Genomic DNA, 19,879 nt, shown 5'->3' with positions numbered 1-19,879 from the left:
GTGGGAAGCAGACATATCTGTAAACTATGAACTTAGTGTTGGATCGAATAGTGATCAGATACAGTATACTGTGGGGAATATACATGTTTGACAGATGCTCCATCTACAGTGTGGACACATACTTACAAAATGGACGTTCTGCACTTTTGTGAGATGAACTGTGTATGGTGGGAGCTGTATACTTTAAGAACATAGAACAATATAGCGCAGTACAGGCCCTTCAACCCACAATGTTGTGCCAACATATTATCTTACTCTAAGATCAAACCACGCTACATACTGTACACTTTACTGTCATCCATGTGATGATCCAAGAGTCGCTTAAATGTCCCTAATGTATCTGTCGCTGGCAGCGCCTTCCATGCACTCACCACTCTCTGTGTAAAGAACTGTCCTCTGACATCTCCCCTATACCTTCCTCCAATCATCTTAAAATTATGCCCCCTCATAATAGTAATTTCCACCATGGGAAAAAGTCCCTGGGTATCCACTTTATCTATGCCTCTCATCATCTTGTACACGTCTATCAAGTCAACTCTCATTCTTCTTTGCTCCAAAGAGAATAGCCCTAGCTCTCTAAACATTTCCTCATAAGACCTGCCCACCATTCCACACGGCATCCTGTTAAATCTCTTCTGCACCTTTTCTAAAGCTTCCATATCCTCCTTATAATGGAGTGACCAGAACCAAATATAATATTCCAAGTGTGGCCTAACCAGAGTTTTATAGAGCTGCGACATAACCTCATGGCTCTTAAACTCAATTCCCCTGCCAATGAAAACCAACACACCATCCTCCTTCTAAACAACCCTATCGACTTGGGTAGCAACTTCGAGGGATCTATGGATATAGACCCCAAGATCTCTCTGTGCCTCCACACCACCAAGAATCCTGCCATTAATCCTGTATTTTGCATTCAAATTTGACCTTCCAAAATGAATCAGCAGGTACTCTGTTCGCAGTGGGGGTTATACACTGCAGTGGATTTCCTGCTGTGCACAACCTGTCACTTTGCTGGTTTATTTGGCTGTGAAGTGCATTTGAATTTCCAAAGGTTCTGAAGGCTTTAGATAAATGAAATTTCTTTCCTTTCTGTTGTGACAGTATTCAACAGTGAAATCAATAAATGAGGAGAAATTAAATTGCAATCAGTAAATTAGTCAGTGTGGATGTCATTGAACATCATGGCAGATACATTTTGGATGGGTTCAGAAATGAATGGGCATTGTGCTTCAAATTAATCATGTACATTTCAAGTAACATGTGTTGAAAGTAATTTTAAGTAAGAAATTTAAGTGTATAAAAACTGAAAGAACAGTGGATGCTGGAAATCGGAAACCAAGACAGAATCTGCTGTAAAAGCTCAGCAAGTGTGGCAGCATCTGTGGACAGAAATCAGAGTTAACATTTTGGGTCCAGTGTGATCCTTCTTTGGAATTGGGAAGTTTAATCTTATGCTTTTTTGGATGACTCATTGATTGTGGAGGATTCATTGGTTTTGTGTGAAAGCGTGAACTAATTGATAGTAAGTCAGCAGCTACTGTGTCTCTCTTCATCTTAACTGAAGTTAATGGGACAAATTTAAAAGGAGCTGTTAGTTCTCTATTGCTCCATTTACACTGTTGCACAGAGCCACAATCTACCCCTCTGAACATATTTCTGTAATACTGGCAGGATATATAAAAGATTCCTTTTGTTGTGCTTTTTCAAGTGTGATCCTTACTTCTGTTCTATCCCACAAGGACAACACCCTCACATTTTCATCCCATCTACTGAGTACGCTCGGAATCTTTTATGTTTTCATAAGATCGTCTGCCGTTCTCCTAGACTTCAATGAATACAGGCCCAGCTTATCCAACATTGATTCCTAAGATAACACTTCCATTCCCACCCAGTTATCAGTTGAGGTGAGTCTTCTGTGAATTGCTTTAATGCGGTTGTGTCCTCTCTAAATGAAGAGACCTCTATTTATTTCTGAGCTCCCTTCCCCTTCCCCATTTCTGAAGAAGGGTGCTGACCTGAAACGTCAATTCTCCTGCTCCTCTGATGCTCCTGCAGCTCCACATTGTGTTATCTCTGACTTCAGCACCTGTAGTTCTTACTGTCTCAGACAGAAACTGTGATTTGTGCTCTACATGTGCCTCACCTACACTCAATGAAAACGCAACAAAAATCTCAACTTGTATGTTGTATTCCATTTGCTTTCCTAATCAGCTGATACCTCTACACATCAACATCTTGTGATTCATGTACCAAAATATCCAGATCCCTCTGTATCTCAAAGTTCTGCACTTGTTTTGAATTAAATCCTTCTTTTCTATTCCTCCTAAAGAAGTTAAGTTCACATTTTCCAATAGACTCCATTTGCTAAATGTCCCACACAGTTAACCTATCTATATCCCTCTGTAGACTAATCATACTCTCTCCATAACTTACTCTCCTACCTATCTTTGCTTCAATAAATTTAGTAACCACAGATTTAGTCTCTTTGATCAAGTCACTAAACCAGGTTCTGAGTAGTTAATGTCCCAGCTTATCCATTTAATCTTACAAACAAATGGTTGAAATGGATGGCGTCCTAGGCCCATTTGTGCCACACAAATACCAGACAATCATTATCTCCACTAAGAGACAATCTAACAACCGGCCCTTGTCATTCAGTGATTTTACCATCACTGAATCCCCTACTTTCAACATCTGGAGGTTGCCATTGACCAGAAACTCAACTGGACTAGCCATATAAACATGGTGGTTGCAAGAGCAGGTCAGAGACTAAGAATATTGTGCTGGGTAACTGACCTCCTGATTCTCCATAGCCTGTCCACCATCTATACGGCACAAGTCAGGAGTGTGATGGAATACTTCCCACTTGTCTGGATGGGGGCAGCTGCAAGAAGCTTGAACCATCCAAGACAAAGCAGCTCACTTAACTGGCACCATTTCCACAAGCATCCTGTCTGTCAGCCCCTGATGCTCAATAGCAGCAGTGTGTACTATTTACAAGATGCACGACTGAAATTCACCAAAGATCTTTAGACAATATCTTTCAAGCCCGTGACCACTTCCATCGAGAAAGACAAAGACAGCAGATACATGGGAACACCACCATCTGCAAGATTGCCTCCAAGCTACTCACCATCCTGACTGAGAATATATCGCCATTCCTTTACCTTCGCCGGCTCAAAATTTTGGAATTCCCTCTCTAAGGGCATCGTGGTTCAACCCACAGCATGTGGACTGTACTGGTTCAAGAAGGAAGCACACCACCACCTTCTTGATGCCAACTAGGGACAGGCAATAAATGCTGGCCAGTCAGTGACACCTGTAACCCTTGAGTAAAAGCAAAACTCCTTGATCAGTTCCTATATTACATTTCGCTGCTAACTAGTTTTCATTGTTGAAGTCAAGGGACTCATTAATGAATCTAAATGACGTGTTGACTGCCATGGTCCATTCCCACTCCCAATATAGTTAGTGTCTGTTTCCCCATTACCAGGAATCCTGTGTACTCCTGCCTCTGCTGTGCCATCATGACCCTAAATATTCCTCAGTGTTCCAGGCAATGTGACTGTACCAGCTCAGTGGTAACGCTCTTGCTTTGAGCAAACTTTACATCCTGCTCTGGCGATATGGGCACTTAACTTAAGTTGACACTTTGTTACAGTGCTATGTGGTGGTACTTATTGCCTGTCCTTAGACGCCTTTAAGGTGGTAGTGAGCTGCCTTCTTGAATTGTTGCAGTCCATGTACTGTAGATAGACAATGGCATTAGGAAGGGAATTCCAGGATTTTGACCCAAGGAAACTAAAGGAATGGTGATACATTTCCAAGTCAGAATGGTGAGTGGCTTCAAGCGGACCTTGCAGATGGTGGTGCTCCCACATAACGGCTGCCCTTGTCTTTCTGGTTGAAAGTGGTTATCGGTTTGAGAAGTCTGAGGAACGTTGTTGAATTTCTGCAGTTCCTCTCCTAAATGATACATGCTGGTAGTCCTGAGCGATGAACAGAGTAAATGTTTGTGGATGTAGTGCCAGTCAAATGGTTTGCTTTATTCTGGATGGTACCAAGCTTATTGAGTGTTGCTGCATCTGGACTCAGTCAGGCAAGTGGGATGTATTCTGTCACAGTCCTGACCTATGACTTTTAAGTGGTGCACAGGCTGTGGATTATTTGGGAGGTGCATTACTCACTGCAGCATTCCTAATCTCTGGCATGCTCTTGTAGCCACTGTATGTATATGGCCTGTCCTTTCAGTTTTTGGTCAATGATAACCCCCAGAATGTTGATAGCTGGGGAATTCAGTGATAATTAAGTTTAAAGGGACAATGATTTGATCCTACTTCTCTTCGAGCTGGTCTTTGTCTGGCATTTGTATGGCGTGAATGTTACTTGCCAGTTTTCTTCCTGCATTTGTACATGGACTGCTTCAATATCTGAGGATCTGTGAATGGTGCTGAACATTGTGCAATCGTCAGCAAACATTGCCAATTCTGATGTGATAGAGGGAAGGTCATTGATGGAGCCGCTCAAATGGTCGTGTTGTTTGGAGAAATGCCTTTGTGCACTGTTATGTCTTATGGCGTGCCATTGTCATGTGACTGATTCAATAGTCTTGACTGAATCAGTTATGCAGAAGCCATGTCATACACACCACATGAAACATAGGTGGCCATAAAATATGCCATGGCATTATTTTAACCAAGACCTGGACGTTTTTCTTGGCAGCTTGGCCAATATTTATTCCTTAGCCAATATCACAACACCACTTTTAGAATACTGTGTATAATTCTAATTGCCCATCTCTCAGCTAGGTGTGAGAGGGCTCAGAAAAAATTTACAAGGATGCTGCAGAGATTGCAGGGTTTGAATTATATGCCAAGGCTGAATAGACTGGGGCTATTTCCCTGGAGCATTGCAGGCTGATGGGGTGACCTTACAGAGGTTTACAAAATCATGAGAGGCATGGATAGGGTGAATAGCCAAGGCCTTTTTCTGCAGATGGGACTGTCCAAAACTAGAGGCCATAGGTTTAAGCCGAGAGGGCGAAGATTAAAAAATGGATCTGAGGTGTTACTTCTTCACACGGAGGGTGGTGCCTATATGGAATGAGCTGCCAGATGTAGGGGTAGAGGCAGGTGAAATTACATTTAAATGGCACCTGGATGGGCATTTGAAAAGGAAATAGTTTAGAGGGATATGGGCCAAATGCTGGCAGATGGGGCTGGGTTAGTTGGGATGTCTGGTCGACATGGACGAGTTAGACCAAAGGATCCGTTTCTGTGCTGTATGACTCTAAAAAGCATTATTTGACCCGATTTTGTTGCAGTTTGTAAGATCTTGCAGTGTACAAATTAATTACACCCGTGCTACGAAAGTGGCTGTACATCAAAAGTATCTCATTGGCTGTAATGCGCTTTGAGATATCCGAAGGACTTGAAAGGCATGATATAGGATGTAAGCCTGTTAGTTTTGTTTCATGTTTATGTTCATTCCTGATCATCCATCTTTTTGTGATTAGAGGAATGTGTTCATATTGATCACAGCTTGGGCAGGGATGGATAAAACCTGTACAAAACAGAGGTGAAATCAACCTTCTTGGTGTTTCTCATTGACACTGACATGTTGGTTTTAAAGTGTAACAGATTGAATGATTATGCAAGGAGAGGTGGTTTTTTGTTTTCCTTACCTTGCTTCAGTTATTAACTAAGATTGCTCCCTTTTTTAGAAAAGATTATATTTGTATTGTAGAACAGCAGTATTATTCTTCCCCTTCAGTTAGAGCCAGATCATTGTTTCTGTGCTGCTAAGTGGCAGTGCTGGTATTCTATTCACAAGGAATTTATGTGAAACCTTTAGTAACGTCTGGCTAGGCTTCAGCTATGGTTTTGAAAGCAATTCAAGACACCAGAGTTTAGAAAAGATGTCAGGGCCTTGGAGAGTCTATGAAGAAGATTTGCTTGTATAATACCCAGGAAAAGGATCATCGATTGCGGAAATGAGAGAAACTGTGATCATTCTCCTGAAAGCAGCAAAGGTTAAGGCAAGATTCAATCAAATTCAAGAGGGAGAGAAACTGTTTTCATGCCGGGAGGGTTGAGAGAAGAAACAGATATGGAAATATTGCCAAATGACCCGGGTAAAATTATTTTCCAAATAACAGTTCTTATTTCCAACAATTTACGACCTGAAGTGGATCAGTAGTGATTATAAGAAGAAGATTAGGTAAATAATTGTTACGGTAACAAATTGCAATAGGAAAGGGGCAGGAACGTGGGACCGATTGGATAGCTCCTTGAGAGAGCAAATATAGCACAATGGGTGGAATGGTCTCATTTAGTGCTGTACGATCTTATGGATGGAACTTTGTAAGAGTCTGACTCATGCAAACTATGACAAGATGTCTGGCAAAATTGATAACAAGTGAAGTGAGGCCCATCTTGATGTTGAGACCACCTTGCTTCATCTTCAACGTTTTTCACAAGAGCATGGTGAGATTCTCACTAGGCAGCAGAGAGATGTCAAAGAATCATAGAATCAATACTGTGTGGAAGAGGCCATTCAGTCCATCAATTCTGCATTGACCCTCCATAGAGCATCTCATCCAAACCCACCCCTCCAGTTATCCCAATAACCCCGCATTTCCTGCGGCTAACTCACCTGACCTGCACTATGGGGCAATTGAGCATGGCCAGTCCATCTAACCTGCACATTTTTGGACTGTGGGAGCAAACCGGAGCACCCAGAGGGAACCCACGCAGACACAGAGAATGTGTAAAGTCCACACAAGCAGTCACCCAAGAGTGGAATCGAACCCAGGTCCCTAGTGTGTGAAGCGGCAGTGTTAATCTCTGTGCCACTATATTGCCCCTCCTGTGCCATTGCACCGCCAATGCCATCAGTTGACTCTCATTATTGATTGTCAAGTACCTTGTTAATGCCATGACTTGCTTCATTAATATTCAGCCCCCTTCCCGAACTGACTTAAAAAGCTAGATATCAGGAAAACTCACCGAGAAAGCCGAGCTGAGTGGCTGACATTTTGCCTGGGTTCCCATGTACCTTCCAGTAAAATTACAGCAGCAAACCTACAGAATGCTGGGGGTCAATACCAAAGTAAACTCTTTGGTCTTACCTAAGTATGTTTCCTTTTAGGGGATGGGTAGAAAGTTTTACCTGTGTGTGGATTGCTTAGTAGTTCAATTTGTGTTGACTCAACCTGGTGATGTGTTTTTACGCAGCCCAGCTACTAAACTGAAAACTGTACATCTTCCAGTCTTCATGATTTGTTTAATGTCATTTTTTGCCCTCACCTTTTATTTATTACACCTCTGGAATCAAACTGCTGATTCCCACTACTGAATGGAGGGTATTTTCTGTAGAAAGTCACAGAATCAGCTTGGGCTTTCCTTTTGACTGCCCCTTCAGGTCATTGTGGCTAAAGCAGGTTAGGAAGTAGGTGGTGAGGATAAAGATTTCTGCAAATGTCCCCAAGACAGGCTAATGAGGTATTCCGTACTTCTATTAGTAACAGAGTAAAAAAGACATGGTAAGGATATTAAGGATCCCAACATTTCCCCAGAGTGTTTTTGACAACTTCATCCAGATGGCTGTCTGACTTGAGAATTGTATACACACAGGTACAGGCTGCTGATCGGACTGAGTCACTCACCAGCGAAATGAGGAGGAATTCGGCCTGCAGCACTACAGCAAGGGTGAGGCCTAGTGCGCACCAAGGGGGAAAGTATGATTGAAGGCTTCTGCATGCTTTGCAGAGGAGGGAATGCTTAAATATAGAATGTAATGCTTAATTGGTATGATGAGAGCAGATTAGATACCTGTATGAATTGGCTGTTAAACCTGTTTGACTTGTATATTTGAGCTGAGGCCTATATATGTGTTTCTTCCTGTCTGTGTTCCAGATTTTATCTGGTTACACTCCTATGAACAACCTGAATGTTTTTTTTGCTTCATTAAAGGCCCTGTGTGAATGCAAATGAATGGTGCATGAGATTTTTCCATTCCCTGCTACAGCTATTCTCAGAGTTAGAATTCTGCTTTGAACTCAGAAAAGTCATCAATGAATTTGCTTCAGAAATATTTTGTCCTGCTGAGCAGAGGGGTCTTTCCCAGAATCTAGCAGTTGTTCACCCTCATCCTAGCCCTCCATCTCCTCATTCAGACAGTTGGAGCACATTCACATTAGTGTGTTATTAGTGGAGATGGATTGGTGGTGGAATGGGGGTAGGCAGGTCACAGACAAGAGAATAATTTAGGAATTGCAGCTTCTTTGAGTGACAACTGTATTTTAGTTGCCAAAACTTATTGATCTTGGAGTCTCCCTGCTTAAATGAAAATGTCCATGGAACTTGTGCACGCAGCATTCCCATCCTCTCATGCTTTCAATACATTTCTGGTCATTAATCTATAAGGTGTCACGCTTGCCTTCATTGGTCGGAGCATTGAGTATAGAAGTTGGGACATCATGTTGCAGCTGTACAGGGTATTAGTGAGGCAACTTTTGGAGTACCATGTACAATCCTGGCCGCCCTTCTATTGGCAAGATTTTGTTAAACTTGAGAGTGCGCAGAGAAAATGTGCATTGATGTTGTAGGGAGACTGAATGGGGCCATTTTCCCTGGAGCATTGGAGGTTGAGGGGTGACCTTACAGAGGTTTATAAAATCATAAGGGGCGTAGATAGGATGAATAGCCAAGATCTCTTTTCATGGTTGAGTCCAAAACTAGAGGATATAGGATTAATGTGAGAGGGGAAAGATTTAACAGGGACCTGAGGGGTAACTGTTTCATATAGAGGACAGTGTGTGTATGGAATGAGCTGCCAAAGGAAGTCATGGAGGCAGGTATAATTACAACATGTAAAATGTACCTGGATGGGAATATGAATAGGAAGTGTTTAGTGGGACTGTGTCATTTTGCATGTCGAGTTGGCATGGACGAGTTGGACCGAAGGGTTTGGTTCTGTGTTGTATGACTTGATCATGCATGGGGAAGTAGAGCGGAGTTGATTTGCTCTCACAGTTGTACTCTTATTTCTCCATGACAGCCTCATCTTAGATTGGATGCTTGGCTTGCTGTGTTTGGTCTTATTGCCCAATAGTTTGAGTCGTTGTTTCTGAGCCAGAGACTCTACATTCAGTGCCCCCGCGACTTGATGCCCACAGAAAACGTGTTCAGAAGATGATCAAATGAGTATATTGTCAGCCTGCAAATTCTTTCAATGCTTCTGGCAGATGCTAAGAGGCTCCTGGTCCTCCATGCTTGATATGGAAGCTATAGCTTCTTATTGCAGATTATGACCTGTTCTCTGAAAAGAAAACTAAGGAGTACAGACATCAGCATGTGCTTTGTCTGTCTCATGCATTGTTGGCTGTGAATGTCTTCTAAATTCGAGTGCATTCTCCGAATAAATGTTGGCAATTATGACCTGCTATACCAGATGCCAAAGGCAATGACTTAGCAATGAACGACTTCTGTGTTGAGTGGAAGTTTATTCTGTTGAATGAGATTTTGAGCTTTAATTGTAAATTTGTTTTAGGGGTACAATGAAACACGTTGAAGAAATGTATATTTATCTGCATTAAAAATGGCCTCAAGTGAAGTTAGTATTGGGCTTGTATATGATCCTGTCATTGGTTGAAAATCCCACTTCAGCCTGTCCTGATCATGAATAGGTTCTGTACCTGAGTAAGTCAACTTGTACACACATCAGAACACAATATGGTTCAATGTAAAATAGCCATTCATAAATGCAAGCAAATGTTTGCATGTCGGATCTTTACAATTAATATTAATATGCCCCTTTATGGGATCTCATTCATAAATGTGTGTGTTCATAAATTGGGCATTCATAAATCAGGGACTGCCTGAATACCAGACTAGGCTTGTCTGGGATACCATAGGGAGCCTGGAGGTTAGGGGAGGGTAGATGTTGGCAGAAGTCGGGGATCGGGAAGGTGGAAAGGAGCCGGGTGCTCAGAGGTTTCCTCCTGTTCATAGGCCCATATGAATGAACTGAACGTGATGAGGTAGAAGATTGGATGGAGCAAATGAAATGTGCATTTCAGTGTATTGCAAGAATACATTTGTCTTTATCTCTAAGTGAGTCATTTAACTCCTGTTGGAGGCAGTGGCTGGCTTTTGCTGACAGTGTAATACGGAAAATCAATCACCAATTCAACTGTCAGCATAAATATTGTTGTGTTCAATACTATCTTCAACTGAATGGATGATGGATGTCATTTTGATGATTTGGTATTTCAAAGTGATTGAATCCTAATATACTTCAATCATCCTTGTATGTCCTGAAAGATTTCAGTAATTCGAATCCTGACCATCTGGCACTGTTTTTAGAGCAACAAGATAAAATGGCACTGAACAAGTTAAATTTAAGTGACAGTGCTGTGCCTCCTTATGGTTCAATGCATTAGATTATACAGCTCATCCCATTGTGAGTTGATGTGTTTTGATTGGTTGACTGATCATACAAGAAGGAGCATATTGGCAAAATCTTTCTGAAGTAGTTAATTTGATGCGGTTATTGTTCTGGGAGAGTTGCTGGATGTTAGCTCGATGCATGATCAGGTGCTGGTTTGATGGATGTGGACAGCTCAGTGCTGGTTTGGTGGATGTTGAATAATTGACTTTCGGGCGTATTAATGTGGATTGAACAATTGGGCGTGAAAGGCTGCTGCATTGAGATAAAAGGGGTGTGGGCTGATTGTACGTAAGCAGAGGATAGGTTACATCTGATTCTGTGTGATGACAGTGTGAGAGGGTAGATTGTGAATTCTTCCTAGTTCACAAGGAATATATGGATATAACCAATTGAGAGGGGTCTGATGGCATAGTGCCCCTAGCCCATTTTAACCCTCCTGTCCAAATATTTTGAAGTGAAGGTATATTTGCCATCAGATTACTATCAATAAGATTAAAAGATCATCATAATATGATTAACTTGATGCTTAATTGCCCAGCATTCAGTGTATCTCATTCATATAATGAGTAGCCAGGGTAGGAAATAAATTTAAAGTTTTGCTGTGGGATTTCACGTCTGTTTCTTAATTTTTCTTTCTCCCTCTACTCTTTGTCGTAAGATTTCTTGTATTTATGCATCCATTGTATTCAGACAATGGGCTTCCCAACTGGCACTTCACCACTTCCACATTTGGGATGAAAAAGAATACCTCCAGATATTCTAAGATGTTCCAAAGGACCATCTTTGTCCACCCACCTGTATCACTCCAGTCATGGTTCTAGACAGAGGTTTACCTTCCTGACACAGACTGTTGAGACATGCTTATATGAGTTCTGGGTCAGCAGACCACCAGATAGAGTTACACAGCACGGTCCTAAACTGAACACGCCCCACTTGCTTGCTTTTGGCCCATATCCCTCTAAATCTTTTTTATTCATGTACCTGTCCAAATGTCTTTTAAATATTGTATCTGTACCCACTTCTACCATTTTGATGCAGAACCATCTTACAGCACTAATCTACCCAGTGTAGCACAATGCAAGGATTTACGATACAAGCTGAGCATAATACTGTACACGTCAGATCCCACTGCAAAACCTGGTTTGTTAGACCATAAGTTTTATTTTTGCAATTTGGTTGCTGGCCTGATCAGTTGCTGAACATATTCGCACAAGGCCGTCATTGTAGTTTTACCAAAAGACCATCAAAGTTTATCACACACAAAAGGGGAAAATAAAACATAAAGCTGTAACAATTTGAAAAAAAAGTCATAGAATGAAAAAAAATTCCGCCCTTTTCCCCAGTGATATCCTTTATGGACACTCAGCTCTGGTATATCACTCCTATTTTTACTTTTAATTGCTTTCTCAACTGATGAAGACTCAAATATTTCCCATCAGTGATTTTCTGCACATTCACAAGATGTGATTCTCTCTGTTTCTCCCTAAGACACGTAGGCTTAGATTAATTAACTGATTTTTCTGCTGAACGTAAATGAGAAAGCTCTCCGTGCTTTGCTTTGATGATTTTAAGCTCCTAACCAGCCCGTGTGCTTATTAGGCTCTTTTTTTTACTGAACTCATGCTCCTTCTCGCCTCTGGCCTCTTTCTTTCTCTGGGTTGTAAAGGCTCGACTTAATAAACCCATCAGCTATTATCCAACCAAGATAACGAAGTGTGAGGCTGGATGAACACAGCAGGCCAAGCAGCATCCCAGAAGCACAAAAGCTGATGTTTCGGGCCTAGACCCTTCATCAGAGAGGGGGATGGGGAGAGGGTTCTGGAATAAATAGGGATTGAGGGGGAGGCGGACTGAAGATGGAGAGAAAAGAAGATAGGTGGAGAGGAGAGTATAGGTAGGGAGGGGATAGGTCAGTCCAGGGAGGATGGACAGGTCAAGGAGGCGGGCTGAGGTAGGTAGGTAGGAAATGGACGTGCGGCTTGGGGTGGGAGGAGGGGATAGGTGAGAGGAAGAACAGGTTAGGGAGGCGGGAACGAGCTGGGCTGGTTTAAGGATGCAGGATCATCCCCCCACTGCATCCTTAAACCAGCCCAGCTTGCCCCCGCCTCCCTAACCTGTTCTTCCTCTCACCCATCCCCTTCTCCCACCCCAAGCCGCACCTCCATTTCCTACCTACTAACCTCATCCCACCTCCTTGACCTGTCTGTCTTCCCTGGACTGACCTATCCCCCCCTACCTCCCCACCTATACTCTCCTCTCCACCTATCTTCTTTTCTCTCCATCTTCGGTCCGCCTCCCCCTCTCTCCCTATTTATTCCAGAACCCTCTCCCCATCCCCCTCTCTGATGAAGGTTCTAGGCCCGAAACGTCAGCTTTTGTGCTCCTGAGATGCTGCTGGGCCTGCTGTGTTCATCCAGCTCCACAATTTGTTATCTTGGATTCTCCAGCATCTGCAGTTCCCATTATCTCTGATAGCTATCCAACCAGGTCATTTGTCTACTCATTTAGCTAAAATAAAATGACTTCTTGGAAATACCCCAAAATGTTGACTCTGTTTTCTCCTTTGCAGATTCTGCCAGACCTGCTGAGCTTTTCCAGCAACTTAGCTTTTGTTCCTGATTTACAGCATCCGCAGTTCTTTTGGTTTTTAAATGAGAAAGATGCATTTTCAAATCCTTTTAGATTTATGTGATTAGTTCAGTTTGCATTTACTTACTTTTTCTCATTTGAATATGAGCTGAGGGTTATTCCAAACGTCCTTTAACTCTGTTTTCATTCAGGGAGGAAAATAGAGGGAACCTATTCAGAAAAGGGCAGTTTTATGATTGTGTGCAAATAGTTTGAGAATCTCCTCAAGTGGTATTTTGAAAATCATGTGAGAAAGCAAGTAAATAGGCAGGAAAAAAGGGGACTCAGGGCTGGCAGAGAAAAAAAGAGGTGCGTAGTGATTTCATGACAAAATCAGTGATAAGAAATAGGAGTGGGAGTAGGGCACTCAGTCCATCAAGCCTGTTTGGTCATTCTATTAGACTATAGCTGATCTGCCCCAGATCTCAACTCTATTTTCTGCCGGGTCCTCATAAACTTCATCTCTTTGCTATTTCAAAAATCTTATCTACTTCCTCTTTAAATTACTTTCAGTATCCTAGCCTCAGAAACTCTCAGGGGTAGAGAATTCCAGATATTCACCAGCCGCTGGGAATTCATGTGTGGAATGAACTTCCAGAGGAAGTTGTGAATGCGGAAACAATGTTTAAAAGACATTTGGATAGGGACATGAAAAAGAAATGTTTGCCGGGATATGGGTCTAGCGCAAGCACATGGAGCTTGTTTTATTTAGGATTATAGTCGGTGTGGACTGGTTGGTCCGAAAGGTCTATATCTGTGCTGTATGACTCCATAAGAAATTCCTTTGCACCTTGGTTTTAAATAAAAATCATCGAGACTGATACAAGATCTTTCCTCCCATTAGCACCCTATTTATCTGATACCTTCGGGATGTTTTGAGAAGCCTGATGCAAAATGGTTTAATTTACCTGCCATTTCTTTGCACACTTTTATCAATTCCTCCACACTCTCTTTCGCTATTCACTTTTCAGGTTCCTGTGGAAGATCTGGCTGTTTGTTTCTATATTTCCTGTCAATTTATTTGCATAATCAATTTTCTCCCCTTTTATTAGCTTTTGAGTTACCCACCAGTTCCTAAAAATGTTCCACTCTTCATGACAGCTAGTCTACATGCCATGGAGGTGGTACAGTGGCCTGGTGGTTAGCATGGCGACCTCACAGTGCTAGGGACCTGGGGTCAATCCGAAGCTCAGGTGACTGTCTGTGTGGGTTTCTCCCAGTTTCCTCCCACAGTCCAAAAGTTTGTAGGCTAGGTCGGATAACCGTGGCAAATTTCAGAATAGGGAAGGGGCTGGGTCTGGCTGCAGTGCTCTTTGGAGGGTAGGTGCAGACTTGATGGGCTGAATGGTCACCGTCTACACTGTAGAGATCCTTTGATTCCAGTTTTTGCCTCTTTGTTCCCCTTGACCACCTTTGTTCGCTGTGGCTGGTCCGTTCTGCGGATGAAGAAGTTCTTTTCGGTCAAAGCAGCTTTTTAATGAGCATTATGAAGTATCTGTTTGAATGCCTGGCCACTGCTCGTCTACTGACCATTCCCTTAGACTATTTTCCGAGCCTTCTTTAGATAGCTCTTTCTTTACACATGCTGCAAGGATGAACTAAAAGACATTAGGATATTTTTGTGGTTCAAGAGGTCAGGGCTCCTGATCCAGTTCTTTTCATGAAAGGAGTTACTGTCTTGTGAAGATATATCACCGCAGTAGGCTTCTGGAGAACTTGCATCTCGTTCAGTTCAGCACTCGACCACAGGGGAAAATGGGCCTGTAAGAAATATATCGATGAGGAGGAGAGAGTAGGGTCTGCCTGAAATGTGTCAGAGCCACCAACTTATGGGTAAATGGTTGTGATGACAAGAGGGAGATAATGAGAAGCCTCCACCTTTGAAATGGAGTCTCAGCCCAGCTTCTGTCACACTGTCAGTCCACTCACATCCGAGAGGATGTGAAAGAATAACCTCTCTCTCTGAGCTGTTATTTTCAAGCACCTAGATATGGCCAGTCCCTGGGCTGTATAACTCTTACTGAAATGGTGAAGTATTAGTGATATTGTGGATTCCTGTCTTAGTCAGGTTAACTGAACTTTTTCCACGGATATGCCTCTTTTTCTTTACTTTTTCGACTGCCAAGCTCAATACCTGTCAACCAGCTAGCATCCATCCTCGTCAGCTGTTCGGTAGGAATCACTGGATGGAGATTAGGAATGACAAAGAGAGCTGATGCGCTGTCCTATTCTGGTCCAGCATCATTAAGGCCATCAAGGGAGGGTGGGCGACCGAGTGGTATTATCACTGGACTGTTAACCCAGAGACCAAGATAATTTGGGGACCAGGGTTCAAGTCCCATCATGGTAGATGGAATTTGAATTCAATAAAAATCTGGATTTAACAGTGTAATGGAGACCACGAATCCATTTTTGATTGTTGGGAAAAACCTATCCGTTTACTAATGTTCACTAACAGCCATCCTTTCTTGGTCCGGCCCACATGTGACTGCAGACCCACAGCAATATGGTTGAGTCTCGACTGCCCTGTGTGCAATAAATGTTGGCCTAGCTAACGACCCCCACATCCTGTGAATGGATTTTAGGAAAAGGTGTTGCATCTCTATCAAAGGACTGGGAGTGAAATCTGGGAAACTCCTAGTGAGCAGACTGAATATAAGAAAGTTTGGCAAGGCACAGTGCCATGTTGGATTTTAAAAAAAACATAATTTCAGGAAGAGTTGTAATGTTGGATGGAGAATTGGAAAGGATTCCTTATGGATATGGTTCAGTTCCATGTTACATAAGAGACAAGAAACTTGCCTTTGTGTAGCAAAAGTTCACACATCAAGATAAGCAAAAATGCCGATTTCAAATAAAAAACAGCCCTTTCAGTTTTAGATTGTTAATTTGGACGGCCATCCCACTGAAATAACTGTCATTGGATTCTCAGCAAATAATAAATCATTCAAATAAGAAATAATTATAAAACACTATCGATATTGATCATTTGGAGATGTAATAAATGCAGAAAGTAGATAACCTCAGAGCTTTTTTATTCACTGGTGGGACATGGGTGTCACTTACTGCCTGTCCAGATTTGTTCCTTGAAAAGATGAGAATCAGCTGCCTTCTTGAACTGCTACTTCCCCAAATGATCTAGGTAAACCTACAATGCCCTTTGCGAGAGAGTTCAAGGATGTTGACCCAGTGACACGGAAGGAACAACGATAAATTTCCAAGTCAGGACGATGAACCACAGCTTGGAAACAAACTCTCTTAGCCTCCTTTCGTACTGCTCCCTCTGCTCCCCAGTTGGTTCTACGGTGATATGCAGATATTATGGTTTTCAGTGTAGTTTTGACAGTAATGACGCAGACCCAGAAGTCAGATAATTAAGATAACCAAGTGTGAAGCTGGATGAATACAGCAGGCCAAGCAGCATCTCAAGAGCACAAAAGCTTTTGTGCTCCTGAGATGCTGCTTGGCCTGCTGTGTTCATCCAGCTTCACACATGGTTATCTTGGATTCTCCAGCATCTGCAGTTCCCATTATCTCTAAGTCAGATAATTAAGCCTGTTGCTCTGGACCATCCACTATCATCTTTTCAATGCTGGCACAGGGTAGGATCCCTGATATTGAGATTATATACCAATTTGCATGAATATTGTTGGTAGACAGAGTTATGCCCATTTCCAAAGCAATATGTGACATGTTGGAATAGAATCGTTGGTCCTTTCATTGGATATTTTCTTGTACAGCTTTGGGAATAACTCAAGGTAGCTTGCTCGAAGCCATTGAAATGTAAGGAGAAACTTGTAATCCATCATTCTGTGGAGTAGCATTCCTTGATGTGATTCTTGAACAAAAGACTGATAAGGAATATCGCTCTCAGCTAAAAATTGGGTGAAGAAACACCCCTGTCATGAATGAAATCCATGTGTTCAATTCTGGATCCCACATTTTGAAAGCACTTTGAAGCTTAGACAGGGTGCAAAGGAGATTTGCTGAAATCACACTAAGGATGAAAAGTTTCACTTATGGTAAGAGTGAACAAAATTGAACTGTGTTCCTTAGAGTGGAAGTTAAGGGATGATTTAATAGAGGCGATTAAATTTATGAGGAGTTTTCTTAATTATTTGTTCATGTGATAAATGCGTCACTGGCTTAATTCCCCATTCCCTAAATTCCCAGACAACAATTGAGAGTCTGCAGTCACTTATAGGCCAGAGGATTTTTTTTCCCTGAAGGATATTAATGAAGAGATGCATTTTTCCAAAAAACTCAATATGGTCTCCATTAGGCGATGGCAGATGGACTGTTAATCCAGAGAACCAGCTAATGCCCTGGAGACCCAGGTTCGAATCCTGCCATGGCAGAATTTGAATTCAGAAAAATATCTAGAAATAATAATCATGGAATCCTTAAAGTGTGGAAGCAGGCCATTCAGTCCACACTGCCCCTCCAACAGTGTCTGACCTACCCCATCTCTGCATTTCCCAGGGATAACTCACCGAACCTGCACACTATGGGCAATTTAGCGTGGCCAATCCACCTGGCCTGCACATCTTTGGACTGTGTGAGGAAACCAGAGCACCCAGAGGAAACTCATGCAGACACGGGGAGAATGTGCAAACTCCACACAGACAGTTGCCTGTCAGTCACTAGACTTTGAACCTAGGGTCCCTGGTGCCGTGAGGCTGCTAACCGCTGAACCACTGTGCCACATTAAGATGACTGTGAATCCATTGCTGATTGTCTGGAAAAACCCCTCTGGTTCACTAATGTTCCTTAGGGAAAAGAACTGTGTTCCTTACCTTGTCTGGCCTATATGTGACTCAGGAACCACAGCAATGTGGTTGACTCTTAACTAAGCTTAGGGATGGGCAATAAACGCTGGCCTAACCGGTGATGCCCTTATCCCCTGAATTAATTAAAAAATTCCAAACTTTTATTTCACTATGTACAAGTTTCACCGTCTGGCAATTGAACTCATGCCCAAGCAAAAACTTAATATGGTCTTCATTAGGTGATGGCCGATGGACTGTTAGAACTAGGTAATGTCCTGGAGACCCGGGTTCGAATCCTGACATGGCTCTGAATTACTAATTCAATGACATTGCCACTATACTGATGATTGAGTGGTGAGGCCTCCACTGACAGGAGGATTGGAAATCAGAGCACAATGTTTGACACAATTCGGGAGAAAAGCAGTGGGTGGTTGAGAATAGATTTTGTTTCATGCACCATAAAAATAATAAATATTCCAGGCCTGGAATGGATTGCCTGAAAGGGTGAAGGAACAGTGCTAACTTTCAAAAGGCTTTGAGATTTCTAATTAAAAGGAGAAATTTGCAGAGCTATGGGGAAAGAACAGGAGAATGAAAATAAATTTGTAGCTCTTTCAAAGTGCTGCAAAACCTCCTCTGTGCTGTACAATATCTGATTTGAAGCCAGTAGAAAGCATGTGACTTGGTGTTGACTTGGCAGCCTTAAGAAAGGGCCAATGTCTGCCCAGGACAAATTGGCTGGGATTCATGCATTTCTTTCAATGTTATTACAGCCTGTGATTATCATGGTCCACACACTCAGCACAGCACTGGACGGAGAACTTGTCTGAAAGCTTTGTCACAGTCAATCTCCAATGGGACTATCTGCTGCCAGTGGGAATAGGAGTTGCCCATCACATTTGCCAGGCACCTTCTCTTCAGCCAGCGAGTGGTCATGCCAGCACCAGAACTTTTGCAGGCTCCAGCTGTGCATTTTAGCAAATAGATGGAAAGGAGTTTTAAGTCCAGCTTTCAAGGGGAACCAAGCAGAGAGCCATGTTTACAGGAAGGAAAGTGTTTATTTGTCAGCAGATGACATCTGAGAAGAAAGAAACCACCAATGACCACATAGCGTGAAAAACACATTAACGAATAACAGGACTGACGCTTCATTCTCACACACAATGCTTCTTAAAGTTAACATCTTCGGCACCACAAAATGAGCTCAGCAAATCTTGTACGAAAAACACTGTAGCTTCAAAGAGTACAGTTTCCTTCAGTGAGACAGAGTTTTACAGCTTGGTCTGTGTGTGTGTTGTGTATATTTTTGTGTGGGAAGTGACTCTGTGAGAGGGTGTGTGTGTGTGTGTGTGGAGGTCAGGGAGAGAGGGTGTCTGTGTGTGTGTGTGTGTGTTTGTGGAGGTGGGGGGGAGAGTGTGTGGGTGTGTGTGTGGAGGTGGGGGAGAGTGTGTGTGTGTGTGGAGGTGGGGGAGAGTGTGTGTGTGTGTGGAGGTGGGGGAGAGTGTGTGTGTGTGTGGAGGTGGGGGAGAGTGTGTGTGTGTGTGGAGGTGGGGGAGAGTGTGTGTGTGTGTGGAGGTGGGGGAGAGTGTGTGTGTGTGGAGGTGGGGGAGAGTGTGTGTGTGTGTGGAGGTGGGGGAGAGTGTGTGTGTGTGGAGGTGGGGGAGAGTGTGTGTGTGTGGAGGTGGGGGAGAGTGTGTGTGTGTGGAGGTGGGGGAGAGTGTGTGTGTGTGGAGGTGGGGGAGAGTGTGTGTGTGTGGAGGTGGGGGAGAGTGTGTGTGTGTGGAGGTGGGGGAGAGTGTGTGTGTGTGGAGGTGGGGGAGAGTGTGTGTGTGTGGAGGTGGGGGAGAGTGTGTGTGTGTGGAGGTGGGGGAGAGTGTGCGTTTGTGTGGAGGTGGGGGAGAGAGAGTGTGCGTTTGTGTGGAGGTGGGGGAGAGAGAGAGTGTGCGTGTGTGTGGAGGTGGGGGAGAGAGAGAGTGTGCGTGTGTGTGGAGGTGGGGGAGAGAGAGAGTGTGCGTGTGTGTGGAGGT

At 43.0% G+C, this 19,879-nt stretch overlaps 1 protein-coding gene across 7 annotated transcripts in view; it reads left to right on the top strand.

The window, feature by feature from the left end:
* Nucleotides 1–19,879, top strand: part of septin5a (septin 5a) — a 218,666-nt gene that overhangs the window by 19,246 nt on the left and 179,541 nt on the right. For 4 of the 7 annotated variants that reach the window (XM_048556126.2, XM_048556131.2, XM_059655137.1 and 1 more), the window contains exon 2: nucleotides 7,638–7,712. The exons of 2 other annotated variants lie outside the window; for them this stretch is intronic. In XM_048556126.2, coding sequence (XP_048412083.2) covers nucleotides 7,677–7,712 — 36 coding nt within the window. In that variant the 5' untranslated portion in view covers nucleotides 7,638–7,676. Of the gene's footprint in view, nucleotides 1–7,527; nucleotides 7,547–7,637; nucleotides 7,713–19,879 lie in introns of those variants that run through there. One more of the 7 variants, XM_048556129.2, reaches the window with a different exon arrangement.

The sequence above is a fragment of the Stegostoma tigrinum genome, chromosome 26 (genome assembly GCF_030684315.1).
Source record: "Stegostoma tigrinum isolate sSteTig4 chromosome 26, sSteTig4.hap1, whole genome shotgun sequence".
NCBI classification, from domain to species: domain Eukaryota; kingdom Metazoa; phylum Chordata; class Chondrichthyes; order Orectolobiformes; family Stegostomatidae; genus Stegostoma; species Stegostoma tigrinum.
The sequence above is the reverse complement of the archived record's forward strand: the minus strand, read 5'-3'. Positions and strand labels throughout refer to the sequence as shown.